General features: G+C 42.9%; 1 protein-coding gene across 2 annotated transcripts in view; it reads left to right on the forward strand.

Annotated features, from left to right (window-relative positions):
* Window positions 1-5,894: 5,894 nt before the first annotated feature.
* LOC147336844 (protein NLRC3-like) overlaps window positions 5,895-18,562 on the forward strand; it is a 167,489-nt gene continuing 154,821 nt past the window's right edge. The window contains exons 1-4 of one of the 2 annotated variants that reach the window (XM_086285648.1): window positions 5,895-5,951; window positions 8,755-8,886; window positions 8,999-9,148; window positions 9,261-9,374. In XM_086285648.1, the coding sequence (XP_086141774.1) occupies window positions 8,798-8,886; window positions 8,999-9,148; window positions 9,261-9,374 (353 nt within the window). In that variant the 5' untranslated portion in view covers window positions 5,895-5,951; window positions 8,755-8,797. Of the gene's footprint in view, window positions 5,952-8,754; window positions 8,887-8,998; window positions 9,149-9,260; window positions 9,375-18,562 lie in introns of those variants that run through there. The other variant, XM_086285649.1, reaches the window with a different exon arrangement.

Genomic DNA, 18,562 nt, shown 5'->3' on the forward strand with positions numbered 1-18,562 from the left:
GCCATACGACAACGCAACACACGCACATTGGCGGCCAGACGTAAGAGACACATTTTGGCAAAGAGAGGGATTCAGGGGATACATGCTTATGACCCTAGAATGAACTCGCCTACCTGGACTGACTCAATAGGAGTGCCCAGGGGAGTTCCAGATGAGTATAAACTAGTGGACCAACTAGCTTCAGGATTTGAAAGTATGTTCATATGGATAACTCCAAATAAGAATGTTGATCGCATAAACTACGTCCATTATAATGTGCTGAGACTCTCTAACCTGACCAGAGATGCCATGGAGGGGTTCACAGAACAGTTGGGTTCGACCTCACTGATGGGAGTGCAAAATCGAATGGCCCTAGACATGTTGTTGGCGTGAAAGAAAGGGGGCATGTGGTGCCATGTTTGGAGCAGTGTGTTGTACCTTTATCCCCAACAACACTGCTCCAGATGGCTCAGTAACCCGAGCTCTGGAGGGGCTGAAAACTCTGTCTAAAACCATGCATGAGCACTCGGGAATTGACCTGAGTGTTTGGGAAATGGAAGGGGTTTTTCATGTCTGCAATGTTTTCTACTGCCACTTTTTAGCGATACTGGTCACATGCGGTTGTTGTTTCATTCCTTGTGCCACAGGACTGCTGGAAAAGGTAATAACGAGGGCAGTGGACCCTGGAACGGTCGTTCCAGTGGCCATGATGCCATTGATGGACTTAGAAGTGGCCGAATGGGCCGAGGAGTGACACAACACGAAGTGTGGTGACCTTTCTTTTTGAAATGTCAAGAGAGGGAATGTGGGAATAAAGAAAATACTTTACTGCTACAATATAGCCTTCATCATTAACATTGCATTAAAATGTTTATTAAAGCTACTGGCTTTAGACTAAACCTTTTATTAAAGGTGCAGCTATAATCATTGTATACACATATTGCATATTGTGCTCATGAAAGAGTTGATGCTCAGTCTATTCAAGGTCTTAAGCTTCGTTGGGCGCGATGTCCCGACGATCTATTGTGTAAGTGACTTGGAGCAGCAGAAGGTTAAACCGCATACACGCTTACAAACACAAATGATTTAAACATAGGCCAGGCCGAGGACCTGGATTTCATTTAGCTTCTAACTGCATTTGAGCTGCCTAGTAACAAGTGACAGAAGAAGAGTCAAGAAATTGTAAGTCCCCAGGAATCATCTGGAAGGTGAAACAAATTGCCATGTATGGAAGAATGTGACAGATAGAGGAACGTCTCTGTCTGTTTTTATGCTGATATGGTGATGGTGTATATCTGACCCTGGGTGTGTTTAATAAAATTAAAAGTGTTGCTCACACACATAAAGAACATTGAGATTAAGTAAATTAAGATTAATTAAAGATTAAGTAAAGTTAATATAAAGGATAGAAGGATTTTTAGAATAGGATCGTTTACAGGAGAAGATTTCAGGACCACAGCGACTACAGGGGTGGCAAGAATCCTGGAAGCCCCAGACCGAACGGAACCAACCAGAGAAAGGGGAACCCGAAAAGAAGCACAGAGCACAGAGAATCAGAATCAGAATCAGAATCAGAAAGGGTTTTATTGCCAAATGTTGAGCAGGTTTACAACATTAGGAAATTGCTGCGGTGCTTCAGTGCAAACATACTGTCATAAATTGCGCTTAAATAGACATGAAAAAAATAAAAGTAAGAATAAGAATTAAAAGTGCTACGTAGAAAGATATATACATGAGTGCAGGTGGTGATCAGTGCCAAACATGGAATGATTCAGTGAACACAGCGTAGGGTCATGTGTTAGTGGTGGGAACAGTCGTACGTTTATTGTTCATGTGTCCGACAGCAGAGGGGAAGAAACTGTTCTTATGGCGAGAGGTTCTGGTGCGAATGGACTGGAGCCTCCTGCCTGAGGGGAGCAGGTCAAACAGACTGTATCCAGGGTGAGAAGGGTCAGCTGAGATCCGAGCTGCACGCCGCAGTGTCCTGGAGGTGTACAGGTCCTGCAAAGATGGGAGTCTGCAGCCAATCACCTTCTCAGCAGAGCGCACAACACGCTGCAGTCTCTGTTTGTCCCTGATAGTGGCTCCAGCGTACCACACGGTGATGGAGGAGGTGAGGATGGACTCGATGATTGCAGTGTAGAATTGCATCATCGTCCGTGTTGGCAGGTTGAATTTCTTCAGCTGCCTCAGGAAGTACATCCTCTGCTGGGCTTTCTTGATGACGGAGGTGATGGTGGGCTCCCACTTCAGGTCCTGGGTGATGGTGGTACCCAGGAAGCGGAATGAGTCCACAGAGGTGATGGGGGTGTCAGTCAGGATGATGGGGGGGAGTGGGGCTGTGTGCTTCCTGAAGTCCACAATAATCTCCACTGTCTTCTGGGCATTCAGCACCAGGTTGTTGTGGCTGCACCAGGACACCAGACGTTCAACCTCCCTCCTGTAGGCAGACTCATCCCCGTCAGAGATGAGCCCAATGACGGTGGTGTCATCTGCGAACTTGATTAGCTTGACAGACTGGTGGGTGGAGGTGCAGCAGTTGGTGTACAGGGAGAAGAGCAGAGGAGAAAGAACACAGCCCTGAGGGGAGCCGGTGCTGATGGTCCGAGAGTCCGAGACATTCTTTCCCAGCCTCACATGCTGCTTCCTGTCCGTCAGGAAGTCAGTGATCCACCGGCAGATGGGATCAGGCACATTCATCTGGGAAAGCTTGCCTCGGAGATGGTCTGGAAGGATGGTGTTGAAGGCAGAGCTGAAGTCCACAAACAGGATCCTGGCGTAGGTTCCTGGGGAGTCCAGATGCTGCAGGATGAAGTGTAGGGCCATGTTGATTGCGTCATCTACAGACCTGTTGGCTCTGTATGCAAACTGCAGGGGGTCCAGGAGGGGGGCCGTGAGGGTCTTGAGATGGGAGAGAACTAGGCGCTCAAATGACTTCATGACCACAGATGTCAGAGCCACGGGTCTGTAGTCATTTAGTCCAGTGATCCTAGGTTTCTTGGGGACAGGGATTATGGTAGAGGACTTGAAGCAGGCAGGCACATGACATGCCTGCAGTGAGGAGTTAAAAATGCCAGAAAACACTGGGGCCAGCTCGTTTGCACAGTGTCTGAGGGTGGCAGGAGACACACCGTCTGGGCCGGGAGCTTTTCGAGCATTCAGACTCTTAAACTGCTTCCTCACATCTGCTTCATGAATATGAAGAGTTGTGGTGGGAGGAGGTGGTGTGAAATCCTCTTTTGTGTGGGGTGAGGAGGGGGGTGTTGTAGGTGAACAGTTTGAAGGTGGTGATGGCTCTATGGAGGGGGGAGAGGTGGGGGAATTAGTGTCCAAAGTGCCTCTATTGTTGGGGCCGTTGGAGGTGTGAAGGCTGCCTGATGGCTCGTCAAAACGGCAGTAAAAGTCGTTAAGGGTGTTGGCTAAGAGCAAGTCATCAGTGGAGTGGGGGGTTTTAGGCTTGTAGTTGGTGATATTCCTAAAACCTTTCCACACAGAGGCCGAGTCATTCTCTGAGATCTGCTGCTGCATCTTCTCAGAGTGCTGATGTTTAGCAATGTCCACTTCTTTAGTGAACCTGTACTTGGCCTCTCTGTAGCAGTCCCTGTCTCCGCTTCTGAACGCCTTTCTCTTTTCCAGCCACAGCTTTTTGAGTTTAGGAGTAAATCAGGGTTTGTCATTGTTATAACTCACCCTGGTGCGTGATGGCACAATGCTGTCCTCACAGAAGTGGATATAGGAGGTGACAGTGTCCGTAAACTCGTCCAAGCTGTTAGAAGCAGCCTTCATTGTGTCCCAGTCTGTAGACTCCAAACACGTGCGAAGCTCCTCCACAGCCTCGTTGCTCCACAGTTTTTTGGTCCTCACGACAGGTTTGGAGAGCTTCAGCCTCTGTCTGTACGCGGGGATTAGGTGGATCATGACGTGGTCAGAAAGTCCGAGTGAAGCGCGGGGCACCGCGCGATAGGCCCCGCTGATCATGCTGTAGCAGTGGTCTAATGTCCTCTCCTCTCTGGTCGGGCATTTAATATACTGCTTGTATTTCGGAAGCTCATGGCTCAGATTGGCTTTGTTAAAGTCCCCAAGAGCAATGATGAGAGAGTCCGGGAATGTCCGCTCCATGTGCAGTATCTGCTCCGCGAGTGCGCACTGAGCTGCCTGCGCATCCGCGTCTGGCGGGATGTAAACAGCGGCCAGGATGAATGAAGCAAACTCCCGCGGAGAATAAAACGGTTTGCAGTGAATAAAAAGGTATTCCAGAGAGGAAGAACAGTGCTGAGCAATCACTGTTACATCTGTGCACCAGCCACTATTTATGTAGAAGCAGACACCTCCACCTTTGGTCTTACCGGAGAGAGAGGCCTGCCGGTCCGCGCGCAGCAGATGAAAGCCCTCCAGCTTGAGCGCGCAGTCCGGGATGTCCTCACAGAGCCACAACTCCGTAAAACATAAGACACAGGAGGAGGCAAAGTCTCTGTTCATGCTTCTCATCAGGGCCAGTTCGTCTATCTTATTCCCGAGTGAGCGTACATTGGAAGGGAAGATCCCAGGAAGAGCAGTTCGCAGTCCGCGTCTCCTCAGACGCACGAGTGCACCGGCTCGCTTCCCTCTCTTTCGGCGTCTCACTTTCCTGATCAGAGTCTGCAGTAAATCTGCCGCAGATGCGACAAATATTGGGAATAAATCCACAGGTGTTGTAGTCCTGTAGTTAAGAAGCTCTTCTCTGGTGTAAGAATATCCAGAGGAGTGCCCAGAGAACCATAGTTCCAGAAAATGTGTTGTTTAGGAAATTAAAAGCTTGTTAGACACAGGTTAAATGTGAGCATAAAAGTAATGAAGAGTAATGAGAGGGACTTTAGGAATAGTTGTAGGATTTCTTTGTTATGTAAATAACCCAAACGCAGTGTTCAGGCCGGTTATGCGCTACCCGTTAAAGGGGGGCAAAGAAACCAGGACTAAGTTTTGAAGATGAAACGGGTTAACTCTATAGAGGATGTTTCCAAAGATTGACAAAATAATCTAGGGCCTTTTACCAGAAAAGCTGATTGTATCTGTTTGGAGTTTACAGTGAGAACTGAGGGAAGTCAGAAGTGGGTTTAACTTGGGATACTGGGTAAAAAAAGGGGGTGTAGGAAGTAGATTTAGGACATTTCATAGGTGCTGTCTTAGAGCTTGATTTATTTGTTGTGGATAGAAGTAATCATGACAGAATTATAAGGAAACATTGAAAACATACAACCCGTTGAGGGGGCAGATAGGGGGCAGTTGGGTTGGGGAATTGAAAGGTTTCATTTTGTTTAGCATAATCTCTTTTGTTATATTTTAGCCTTTTAACATGCAGGTAAACTTAGTGGGATAAATCAGGAATTATGTCGTGTTTCTTAGGAAACACGAAAAGGGAAGAACTGTCATGTAATTAATATATTCTTAGTGCTTATTTTCTGATTATATTGTTTTATGTACTTTAATAATGAAGGTTTGTAAAGCAAGGCCACTTTTGACTCACAAACTAAGTGCTCAGCCAGACTGAAAAACAGGAAGTTAGTGTAGAAATATACAAGCATATTAATAAATACAGGAAGCCAGACAGAAAAGAGGAACTTGTACCATATAAGGAGTTGTTGAAACTGTGTGACGTGTAAAGTACCAAAATAACACCTATATGAGACACATTTTTAGATTCTAATGTTAGAGATCCTGCAACTGGCGAGACCTCTTCCCTCTGACCCCTCCCCAAACCCTCAAACCCTCCTACCCACCTTGACATACAAACTCTGTGTGGCTTCACGTGTTCTGTTGATGTTTACATGATCGAAATAACTTGAACACAAACACAAACAAACAAAGAGGAAGACCGCACCGGAAGGAATAAACTACAAGTCCCAGCATCCTCTGTGTTTAGGGAGCAGCAGTGAAAGTGAAAGTATTGAGCCTCCGTTCAGAGCAGCAGGAGGAGGAAGGTGGAGCTGAGGCAGGTGAGTGTTTACATGAATATGTTTCTTCTTATGACATAAAATAATTCCACGCTGTTCGTGTCTGTGGGTGAAATGTGAGGCCGGTCGGCTCCTCTGAGCGCTGGTTTCCTGTAAGTAGAGAGGAAGTGAGTTTAGCTGAGCCTCCGTTTAGTGTGAGAGAGCAGGAGGAGAGTGAGAGCTGTGCTGAGGCAGGGTGAGTGTTAACACCGCTCTGACATTACTGTGTCTCTGTGGCGGGAACAACAGGCTCCGTCAGTGGAGGCAAAAATAATCAGACTTTGGTTTTTCAAAGGAAACAACTTTATGTCGGAAGTTCCCGCACGCTCATTGGATAACGATGTGTCAATCCCGAGCTATTAGCCAATGAGCGTGCGGATTCAAAGAAAGACCCGCCTTTATCACGGGACTTTAAAAACTACAGTGGCGACAGAAACTCCGTGAGTGGAGTTCAGGGTGACGTTATGAAACTGTGACGTTTGAGCCACTTCCTGTTCTCAGTCCCAGCGTCCTGATCACCGAGGTTTCTGTTGCTCTGATATCTGATATTGATTATATTGGTAAACAGTCTGTAGCATAAACATCAAACACAGCTGAAGCTGTTTTTGGATGGTTGGCTTCAAATGATCCGTCGGTTTGAAAAGTAAAAACAATTTAAAAATAGGTGAAGCTGATGCAGGGTGAGTGTTAACACCAGGACTTTAGAGGGAAGAAGAGTCACAGCTCAGCATGTTGTTGACGGGTTGTTGTTCAATCGGGGGAAGACATCTGAATCAATGCAGGGGGAATGGCTTTCACAACTTTAATGAATTTACTCTGAGTACATGATATGCCATAATTATCTATGAATTTGTTATATGTTAACACATTTTCGTCATTGTCTGAAAGGTGTAAAACCGTCCAAATGCCATGATCCATCCAATCCTTATAAAAGATGGATTTTCTTTTATCGTATACATCTGTTGTTCCAAATCGAATTTGTATGTGGAGAAAAAATATGCTTGTATATCTTTTTCCAGTACTGGAGAACGTGTTCGTGAAAATTGGATAATTTAATTTGGATATTTCAAAGTCGCACTTTATAAGAAATTCAATGCCACCCAGCTTCTTGAAAATTACTTTGGGGAAATAAAACCAAAATACCGTTTGAAATATTTATGAAAGATTGAAACCATTTGAGTTTGATGGAACCATCATTGCTTCAAAATCAATCGCATTCAAACCTCCTTCTTCAAATGACTTCACTATATCTTTCTTCCTAACATAATGTTGCTTGTTTCTCCAAATGTAATTGAAATTAATTCGATTTATATTATTGATTAGACTATTGGAAACATATAACCATTGTGATGGATAAATCAATCGAGAGATACCTTCTGTTTTAGTAAGCAAGACACGTCCAAAGATGGAGAGGTGTCTTTGTAGCCTGTAATCTTTTTGATTTCTGGGTAATTTGCTCAAAATGTAGATTTTCTCTATTATTTGTGTTCTTTGCCATTATAATGTTTAATATCAGTTTTAATAGCTATGTTAAGAGAGCTACTAGGTCACAATCATGAATAGTTAATAATTCACATTTTTACTTTAGTGCGAACAACTCATATGAATTTCAAAGCTGTTCTAACAGCTTTGTCCATTTTCAGTTTGTTTAAGGCTTGATCTCAGTCATCCAGTGATATATCAGAATCACACATTTCTCTGAATACAGATTCGATTTTTGGAATATAAGATTCAATCTGATCAAAACAAGTTAATGAATCAGTGATTAAATATTTCGAGGAGTATAAATTTGAGTAAAATTTATGTTTTTCTTCCGCTATAGTCTTATGATTTGTGCATTCCTCCCCATTTACGATTATTGTATTAATTGATTTCTTTTCTTGCTTCTGTTTCTCCAAGTTGTAGAAATATGAAGCACTTTTTCACCTTCTTCTATCCATTTTGCACGAGCTCAAATCTAAGCTCCATGAGCCTTTTTCTTGTATAGATCATCTAATTGAGCCTGTAAAAACAACAGGGATTTCTTATCAGCCTCTGACATAAAATGTCTATTACAATAGTTATTTATATTGTAAAGTAATTTACTTTTAAATTCCTTCTATTGTCTACTTTTCATTTTACTAAACATAATTGAAAATTCTTTAACTTTAAATAAAAAAAAAATCCCATCTATGTATGTAATTGCCAATTGTTACATTGTTGTAAATGTTATGGAGGAGCTCTTTAAGTATCTTAACATACCCATCATCATTTAACAGATCTGCATTAAATTAAATGCATTAAATATATGAACTGAATGTTTCTTTCAGGCTGTAAAAACCTTATTTATCCTCCATTACAGTCCTGCATTCAGAGCATTACTTCTGTTATATTAGTACATGTATTTTATTCTGATGAACACATGAAACTCTGAGCTGGATTGAATCCATTGAATCAGAGTCCAGGACTCAGACTAAACACACTGAATGTGTCCTGAGCTCGGCCGCTGTTCCACAGTAACTGCTGTCAGAGTCACTGTTACTGAGTTAGCTTAGCTAGCAGAGCAGCTAGCAGTTAGAGTATGAACTCTGTAAGCAGTCAGCTCGGTCCTGGACATGGTTACTGACACAAAGCTGCTCTCTGCAGCCATGTTTGACCTGCTGCTTTGTAGGAGTACAGTAATGGAGGATTTGGAGGCTGAACTCGGCTCTGTGACACTTTTTGTAGTGAACTGATGAAAGCTGCATCTCAGATGGATGTTAGTCCAACACATCAGACACGACCTCTGCAGCTCTCAGCTGATGAATGATTTGTGTTTCCTCTGCAGGTGAAGGTAGAAAGTGTGTGTGAGCTGATGTGAATTGAGCAGCATGGATCAGTGTGAGGACAGAGAGGAGGGAGTCCCTCCCTCTAAAAGCACTCTGTGTGGGGAACATGAGAGCCAGACCAAAGCTCAGAGGTGAGATGACCATCTCTAACTGTCCATGACTCTTCTCCATGTCACAGCTCAGCACTCACATCACTGCTCCATCATTATTCACACTCATACCTCTGTGTGTGTTGTTTTAAAGCCCAGAGCTGTGGGGCGTACCAGGCTCAGCTGGACATAACCCTGAAACTAATCCAGAACCTGGACCTGAACCCAGCTGTGTTTCCTTAAAGAGCAACGACTCGAAGGATATCGCTGTAAACTTTAACAAAAGACTGTTATGTGACAAAGAGTAAGTACATTATTTTTATGAGTTTCAGATTGTTCATCATGTCTTTAATTTAATATTTCCAGTTTTTCCTTCCTGTCTCATGAAGCTGTTACATTTATTGTTTTTCTTTTAGGATCAATAAGAGGCCAGAATCTCCTGGACCTGAACCCAGCTGTGTTTCCTTAAAGAGCAACGAGTCGAAGTATATTGTTATAAACTTTAAAGGCTGTTCTTCTGCTGCTGAGAGGTAATGTGTGTCTAGATGTTGTTCCTGACTCTGTATTTTTGAATAAATCCCCATGTTTAATATCAGCTTAGCTCTTTTTCACACACATTTCTATGTTGGTGTGTGAAGCGGTGTGTGTTGGAGTGTTTCCACAAACACAGCAGTCAGAGTGGAAAGAGTGGATGTTGTAGGAGGTGTTTGTGTAGTGAAGAGGCTGAGTGTCTGTAGGACTCCAGCTGCTCCAGCAGGTGTCTCCTTTGTGCTTTGCTTCAAACACAGTGTAGGGAGGAGCTTCCACTCGGGTGTTTCAGGTGTTGCTGGATGGAGGAGGACAAATAGTTTTTCCCTTCAGTGACACTTCAGCAGCTCAATGTTCTGGGGAGATGTTTGTCTTTATGAAGCAGGGCCGTGCAGAGAGTTTTAAAGGGGCGGGTGCTCAAAGTTAAAAAGGGGCACATTGAACCAGGCTGAATAACAACAACACACATTCATCAAGAATCTAATATGGGCAACAAGGCAAAGCAAACGTCGCCAATGTTTTACCTGATGGGTACATGGTAAATGGTCTGCATTTGTATAGCGCTTTTCTAGTCCTTAAGGACCCCTAAGCGCTTCACACTACATTCAGTCATTCACCCATTCACACACAGGCGATAGCAAGCTACATTGTAGCCACAGGCACCCTGGGGCGCACTGACAGAGGCGAGGCTGCCGGACACTGGCGCCACCGGGCCCTCTGACCACCACCAGTAGGGAAACATGGGGTTAGTATCTTGCCCAAGGATATTTGGCATGCAGCCAGGAGGCAGTCTGGGATCGAACCACCGACCTTCTGATTAGTGGCTGACCTGCTCTGCCACCTGAGCTACAGCCACAGTACAATGTTGCTGTTGAGGGGTTTCTGCTGCTCCTGCTGCTGATAGTGCTGGAGGGCAGGGCTGTGTTGATCTGAGACTGTAGACATTAACCCTTGTATTATGTTGAAAAAAAATCACATTGATTATGTTGCGGGTCATTTTGACCCGTACTGTGTAAATCCACTCAGAATTGTCAAAAAACTGCAATAAAACAATAGCAACTTTATTTTCCATTAGAAAAACATTTACAACACAGACATACAACACAATTTGAATTACCATAACTCTTTTTAAGAACAATTTAGTAAAAGTTTTTCCTTCTTTACAAACATTTCTTTTGAACTTGCCCGATTTTCTCAGTTTTTCAGTGTTCAACATTTTCAATTTTGTCCACATGATGGACAGAATGTGACTGTGTGCTTTCTGCAGATGTACTTTTTGCATTTCTCACAAACAGTGCTTGTTTTAATGTCTTCTCATGAGGGACAGACCTGGCATCTTTTCCGTTTTTTTACACCTGTATCCACTGGATCCACTGCAGATTGGTTGGATGGTGCACACTTGACCTTTTCAATGACAGCTGCTGCTGGGGATCGAGCTGGTCTGACTCGCATCTGGATCTTGGGAGTGACAAGATTTTTTCCCAGTTCTTCCAGGAAAAGTCAACGTCGGTACAATTTACCCGCATTCCAATGTTGGTTGATTTCAGTCCACAGGACATAGGCATTGTAAGCAGACACATCCAAAATGTTGTAGAAAATTACCAAGGGCCAACGAGCTGTCTTGCGCTGGCAGCTGTATGTCGCTGTGACTTTGTCAAGATTGTCTACTCCTCCTTTGGTGGAGTTGTAGTCTAGGATCATTTGTGGTTTTTTGTCTTCTCTTGTGCTCAGAGATGCATCTGTGTGCATTGTGCTCATGACAAGAACATTCTTGTTTTTCTTTGGGCAATATGAAACAACTGTTGCTTTCTCAGTGAAAACAAATATTGAGGAATGCAGAGATCTTCCCTGCATCTTCAAAATTTCACTGGGAAGTTCTGGCTTATTTCTTCTGATTGTTCCCAACATAGTCAGCTTTCTCTTCTGAAGTTCCTCTCCAAGCCAGTAGGATGTAAAGAAATTGTCACAGGTGATGTTATGCCCTTGCAGCCCTTCACTCATCTGCAGCACCACACGCATCCCCTGATTCTTCTCAGATGCTCCTCCAGGTAGCTTTCCAGTGTACACTTGCATATTCCACGCATAGCTAGATTTTGCATCACAGGCTGCCCATATTTTGATGCCATACTTGGCCGGCTTGTTGGGCATTTACTGTCGAAAAGGACAGCGACCCCTGAATGGGACAAGGCGCTCATCACCAGTAACGTGGGGACCAGGGTTGTACAACAAAGGTAGAATTTCCACCCATTTATCCCATACATCTCTGATTGCAGCAAGTTTGTCTCTTTCACGTCGACCAGCTCTGGTTTCACGGTTGTCAAATCTGATCACACGAGATATCTTGAGAAATGTCTCCAAAGACATTGTTGCTCAAAAGATTGGCCTTCCATTCTCTTCATTCCATAGACTTGCAGTTGCTTCTCCCTTGGACCTGTATACTCCAGCTAATATCAGAATTCCAATATAAGCACGCAAGTCAGTCTGATCCAGTGGCTTCCATTTTTCTTGAAATACACGCCTCCCTTCCAGGTTAGTCATGTCCAGTATAATCCTGTCTATTGGAGGGGATATAAAGAGTTGAAATGCTGATTGAATATCATCAACTCGTGTGATGGCAAATCTTGTAGGACCAGGAGTCATTTTGATGACATTAGAAGATGACAGCCTGCCTTGACTTCGGTGTGGTGATAATGACCATTTTATATTACCATCTTTAGATGTCCATGTCTCCTCTGTGGATGATGATTGCTGCATTCCTTGGTTTTCATTTGATGTAGAGATGGCAGCACACTCTCCCTCAGAATCCTCCTCCTCGTCTGAAAATTGGCAGTCCGGATCATCAATAACATTGTCCTCGGCCTCTGAAAGATCCTCAGTCTCTGAAACATCTTCTTCATCACTATCCCAGTTGAAAAGTAGTGATAAAGCTTCTTCAGTCGTCAACCTTCTGGAACTCATTTTTGGTGTGTTGAAATGACATGAGAACAGTGACAAGAATAGGGGAGAGAAAGTTTCTTGCATGCACACCTGGGTCTGAATGTATATTCAGAAGCAGTCAAAACAAAGTACATCAAAGAGAAATGTTTATTTTGGATCTGAACAACTTTTTTCTTACATAAAAGTGTGCGGGTCAAAATGACCCGCAACATCACCTTTGTCTACAAACACTGCAGAGACATTCCAGGACACATCAAAGTGTCCATATTTTACACACCAGTTCATGACCCCAGATAAGGAAAAGTCATAAGCTTTCATGAAGAAAAAGAAAGGATGACCAGTACTTTGGTCAACACAAAAACTGGAATGGGTCAAATTGACCCTTAACATAATAAGAAGGTTAAAAAGTCCACAGGAGAGATGGTAGCTGATTAAACAAGTGTCATGAGATGATAACAAAATGCAAAGATAGGTGACAGCGCTTGGAACCATAAGGACACAAAAAACTGTGAGAAATAATTTAGGCTCTGCCAGTGAATCACTCTTTGCTTCTCTTCTTCCTTCCATCCCATCATTTCATCTATCACTCTCCACTTGCTGTCTATGTGAGAACAAGGTACAACTTGCTATTGCAATAAACTATAATCTAATTATCCACACCTAACAACTCCTGCACTTAATCTATAATAAAATGATGACAGAAAAATGCTATAGCACTGCCTTTAGTAGCCTCACACAGCTCCTGCTGTTTCCTCCTCATGTCCTTACCAGCCATGTCTGCACAATGTTATATCATGAGTAATATTTTTTTAAATCCAGCTAAATAAAACACACTCATGCACACACAGTGACATTTTAGACCTTCTTCAGAATACTGTATATACTATGGGCATCATGGTGCTGATCCAGAATCCTTACATTATTATTCATTACTAGAGCTACAATAATAAAGCAATGAGGAGGGGGAAGTAATAAATATGAAATAATGTATTTATGATGATTCCATTTGTTTCACTATCCACTCTGTGCAGGGCAAAGCTATTACATGTTTAAACTGTAGAGATACAATCATTTTACTGCTGTAAAATCCAACTTTTGTCTTATTTAAAATATAAATCTAATATAATCTGCTTCTTAATGTATGTTCTTTAAAATACAGCTTGTGTTTTTTAATATATTATAATTATAATAATTATTATGTGGACATGCATATTAGATCGTTTTTAGTGAAATATAATCCCTCCAGAAAGGCAGGAAATGCCCTGTAACTTACTTTAAAACTAAATATGTTCTAAATACTTTAAAACTAAATATGTTCCCTAAAACGGTGACAGAGCTACAGACCCATGACAGCCTTACACAGGTAGCCAGCAGCTGTGACCAGCACTACTTGTGCAGTTAATAAAAGGACAGGTAATGTTTGTCACGCTGTCGCACACAGCACGCTCGTTTGTTTCAGTTCGTCAGTTGCAACAAGACAGCTTACCAACGTGTACGTAATAAGCTAACACTCCTGGGTGCTTAGGGTTGCCAACCGTCCCTTAAAATACGGAATCGTCCCGTATTTCGAAACAAAAGTACACGTCCCGTATTGAGCTAATAAGGGACGCACTTTGTCCCGTAATACAGTGAGAATCAAAAGTAGTCTATAACTTTTAATGGAATTAACGCTTTGTTTGAAAACATAATTCCAGCCCCTCTCCTGCTTTGTGACCAATGAGCTGACAGCACACTTATGACAATTCGAGTATGACAAGTCAGATTACCGCTCATCTCATTGGTTGAGGAAAGGTCGCTTACGGAGAAAATACCGGAAGACAACCGATGACCACAACAACAAGCATGGCCAACAGGGAAACAAACGCCGACACTGCGGTGCAAGTCTCGGACGGCACACTGTGCCTCCATAAAATGAAGGTTATAACAGAAAATCTGTCGCTCGCTCTCTCTGTCTTTCACTCACACAGACACACCACCACATCAACTTTGCTAAATTGCTAATGAAAAACATTGATCAGGCAGCTGTGATTGAGCAGCAGTGTAAATCCAACTATTTTCACGGTTGTTGTGGTCGTGATAATTTTGTGATGCCACATGGAAAAGGCTCGGATGAGCTTTCCAAAGTTCTACAAGTTGTGCCTCCATCGCTTGTGTCCAGATCACACGCTGCACAGCTGTGCTGCAACGTCTTTTTCACCGACGTTTACGTGTTTGCGCGTGAGCAGCTGCGGTGACACCCTCACGAGCGATTGATGATCGGGAGCTGGTCGTGAGGTGTTAATCGCTTCTCGTTACCCCACGTATACTACACGACGCACGATGAAGGCCAAAATCGGGCCGATCGCCAAAACCGTCACACGACTCAAAAATCGGCTCAAAATGGGCCAAAAATCGCACAGTGTAAGCCCTCCTGTGTGCTACACACTACAGTGTGCGCTGTACACCTACTTACTGGTTTTGTCGCATCAGTCTGTGTCTCTGAGTTAACTTGTGTTTCTCCTACAGCTCCGGACCGCTAAAAATGCGCGTGCTCTTTGTGAGCTCGTTCCCGGCTCGTAACCAGCGCGTTCTGCCGTCAAGGGTGATCATTGGTTAAATGTGATCATGTGACTGATGCAAGCCAGATCCTTTTATTTAGCAAAACTGTGATTAATAGTTAAATATTATTGTTGAGGGGCACAGACAAGACTCCGCACAAACAGACACATTAAAAAAAAAAAAATAATATTTTGTTTTTTTAAAAAGTTGCCTCAACAAAAGGGCACTTTGGGCACCCATCAGGAAAGGGGCGGGTGCTCAAGCCCCTCTAGCCCCCCCCCCCCCCCCCCCCCCCTGCACGTGCCTGTTATGAAGGTTTATGGATTATTGTTCTTACTTTGGTTAATCTGAGCAATACATTTTCCATCTAACATTTAAAGTAAATTTCCAGGTGAATAAAAGATCTGCAGCTGCAGCCTCTGTGATGTTTCACAGTCTGAAAGTAACAAATTCAACCAGAGTTCAAACAAAGGTTTAATATACGTGTGTGTTTGATATAATGCCAACAAGTACAAATAGGTGTTCTTACAGGTCTTAATCACAGAGGTCTGATAAGTCTGGTGACTTTCACACTCAGCAATTTTGCTGCCTTTTATTTTATATTGGCCTTTTTAAAGCCCTTCAAAGTCTCCCACATTCATACAGAGCTTTTAACCCTTGTGTGGTGTTCATATTTTTGTTACTCAGCCAGTGTTCACGGGTCTGGTGGACCCGCTAGAGTTTTGGCTTTCCAAATGAACACTATCAAACAATTTTATGTTAAATTACTCAACAGATGTTTACTTCATCCCAATTACAAACCATATGAACAGCAAACATGGTTAATTTTTTCCCTTTACCTTTGTTAGATCACATTTATGAATCAATGTGCTTCTCGTTTTTTTTTAGTTTTTTTTTTTTATCAAATGTTATAAAAAAATCAGTTATAATCAAGTGGAGTGAGTGGAAAGACACAACACATTTACACGTGAAGCAATATGTTTCAAAACTAAATGGGATCAGCTGCTCATCAATTGTGACATTATGCCCAGGGTTGTAAAACAGGGGGAGGTGGTGCACACACTTATTCCACACTGTCCTGATGGCAGCTAGCTTGTCTCTCTGCCGTCGAGCTGGTCTGTCGTCTCTGTTATCAAAACGGATAATCCTGGAAATTTTGTGGAAGTTTTCCAGAGACATTGATGCACGGAAAGGTTCGTGCCAGTTTCTGCATCCCACAGGGATTCTGTGGATTCCCCTTTGGACCTGAAAACTCCTGCAAGGATAAGAACCCCAAAGTAGGCCTTTGGGGTTCTTAGATGAATTTGGTCTATCTCCTTCCACCTCTCTCCAAAAACACACCTTCCTTCTAGATTACTGCAATCCAGAATAATTTTCTGGAAGGAATCTGGGATGAAAAGCTCAAATGAAGACTTGATGTCCTGCACATGAGTACCTGTCAGCCATGTTGGCCCTGGCTTATCACAGTAACAGCTCTGCAGGGTGGCTCATTTCTTGGGCAAGAAGACCATTCAATTTCACCAGTTATTGACATCCATATTTCTTCACTTGCTGTCTGGTGGGCTTGTTCTGGTCCTGGAGCTGGCTGCAGATGGGGTACTCGTCTTCGTTTTGTTACTAAATGGTGCTCAACCTCATCCTCTTCTTCAAAGTCACTGTCAGACTCTGAATTTTCAGAAATGTGAAATATTCTGAAACCTCTTTGTCAACATCATCATCCGAAGCTCCTCTCTCTTCCAAAATCAATTGGATGGGCCTCGCAGCAGATAATCTTTTGCCATCTTGATCAGTTGTGATAAAGAACCACACTGGCAAAGTCTTATTTATAGTATTATGCCCCTAATTTGCAGGTGGGACAGGGTATGAGAAAATAAAATTTGGATCCCTCAAGAAAGAGGGTAAAATGTGTGGGAATGTAAGAGCAGACGGTGTTGATAGTTGAATTTTCAACAATGTTGCAACTTTGTGCGGGAGCAGGAGGGGAAGAAAACACTATCAGCAGCACCAGAAAGGAGGAAGACAGAGTGTGGGAACACAGGACCTACACTTTCAACACTTTTATTAGACCTGGGTCCAGTGGACCCGAACACCTTGTATGTAATGTAAATGCGTGGGGGGAGGTACAGTATGAGGTCATTGAAAATTAGTTTGGATTTATGTTCTTCACAGAAAATAAGCCAAAGCCAATGGATTTCAGGTTGAAAAAATAATTCATTGTTTAATTTTTCTTTTGAAAGAAACTGAAAACGGGTCTCACAGACCCGAACACCATACAAGGGTTAACACCAAACTCCTTTACAGTCCTTCTCCTCTCACACACGATCACACGACTGATTTGTCTGCAGCAGCTGTGTTACTGCTAGTATTTTATTATGTGTGTAATCTCCTCATATTGTTCCTATGGTTTAGTTTGACTTCCTTCTGCAAACTCAGCTGCTCTGTTGCTGATACACGTCTCCATGAATATGATTGATCAGATGCTGCCAACACCATGTGTTTCATGTGAGCGCTCAGCTGAAACCCTGGGTTGACTTATCGAGTTAATAACAAGCTTCACGTGACTGTGAATGCTAAAGTGAATCCAGATAAAGGAAAGAGACCCTGCTAATGTTGGACTCACTTCTTAGTGTAGATCCCAGGAGGACGTTCAACATAGCCATTCTTTGTGCTAGCTCGACCAAACCTGAGACCACAGTGCAGGATAATGATTATCATCTGTCTCTGTCAAGGACATTTAAAATCCACAAATAACAAAAATAATTATATTTGATCATTAAAAATATGTTTTCACTTAAAAAAGCATGAGCACACTGGTGGATTACAGAAACATGAAAACTCGTTAACAGTAAAGTTAATTTAGGCGTAAACAAAGTGTCAAACATACTTAAGTAGAAGGACTGATGTTTGCGTTAACCCTCACATGGGCTGTACAACATTATATAGGGAGACAAAAACAGAGATTATCGTAGCCATCGCTCTCTCGCATGGACGTGGCAGTCTTGCTGTCTGCTGCGAATCCTCCCCGTACCTCCGTGACCTCGTCTGGTATCTGCTCCCTCCTCTGTAAGAGACAGTAAAGGAAAACACGTCTCTGCCTAGTCTTGAAAATCTAATCTTATCATCCATTGTTCTTCTAGGGCCTCTTCTTCTTGTGGCCTCAGCTAACTGCTAATATTTAAATGGCTAACATTAACATGTGTGCCAGCCAGGTTAACATTTATGATGAACTATGATTAATTAACTGATGTTGAAACTGGAGCTTTACTGACCTCTGAAATTCCTCCTAAAGTGTTATTCAGTGTTGTGACAGTCAGCTGCTTCAGCTGCTGCTGGGATGGGCTGTGGCAAAGAGAACAGAAAAAATCCAAATCAGAGTTTTTCTCTGAATTAAAAGCAAGGAAACAACAATATATTCTACATGGTGAAACTGATGGTTTATGGTGTTTGGGTCTGTTTTTCTGTATTCATGCAGATAAAGTGTAAACTCAGATGAATTATACCATCAAATGTTAAAGGAAAATATCAGGATGAGTGTCTGTGAGCTGAGAAGGACGTGAAGCGAGCAGTTTATCCCAGAGCTGAAGCTGCTCTGTGTGCAGAGATGAACTCAGATTCCTGCTGTGATTGATCAACAGTCACAGAAATGTAGACTTGTAGTTATTACTGCAGTATGGTCACAGCAGATACTGATAAACATGTATTATGAGGATGGATG

This window comes from Aulonocara sp. 'chitande type north' Nkhata Bay, linkage group LG3 (genome assembly GCF_057382095.1).
Source record: "Aulonocara sp. 'chitande type north' Nkhata Bay isolate Kocher_YH1m ecotype deep benthic linkage group LG3, A_spYH_male_GT1.1, whole genome shotgun sequence".
NCBI classification, from domain to species: Eukaryota; Metazoa; Chordata; class Actinopteri; order Cichliformes; family Cichlidae; genus Aulonocara; species Aulonocara sp. 'chitande type north' Nkhata Bay.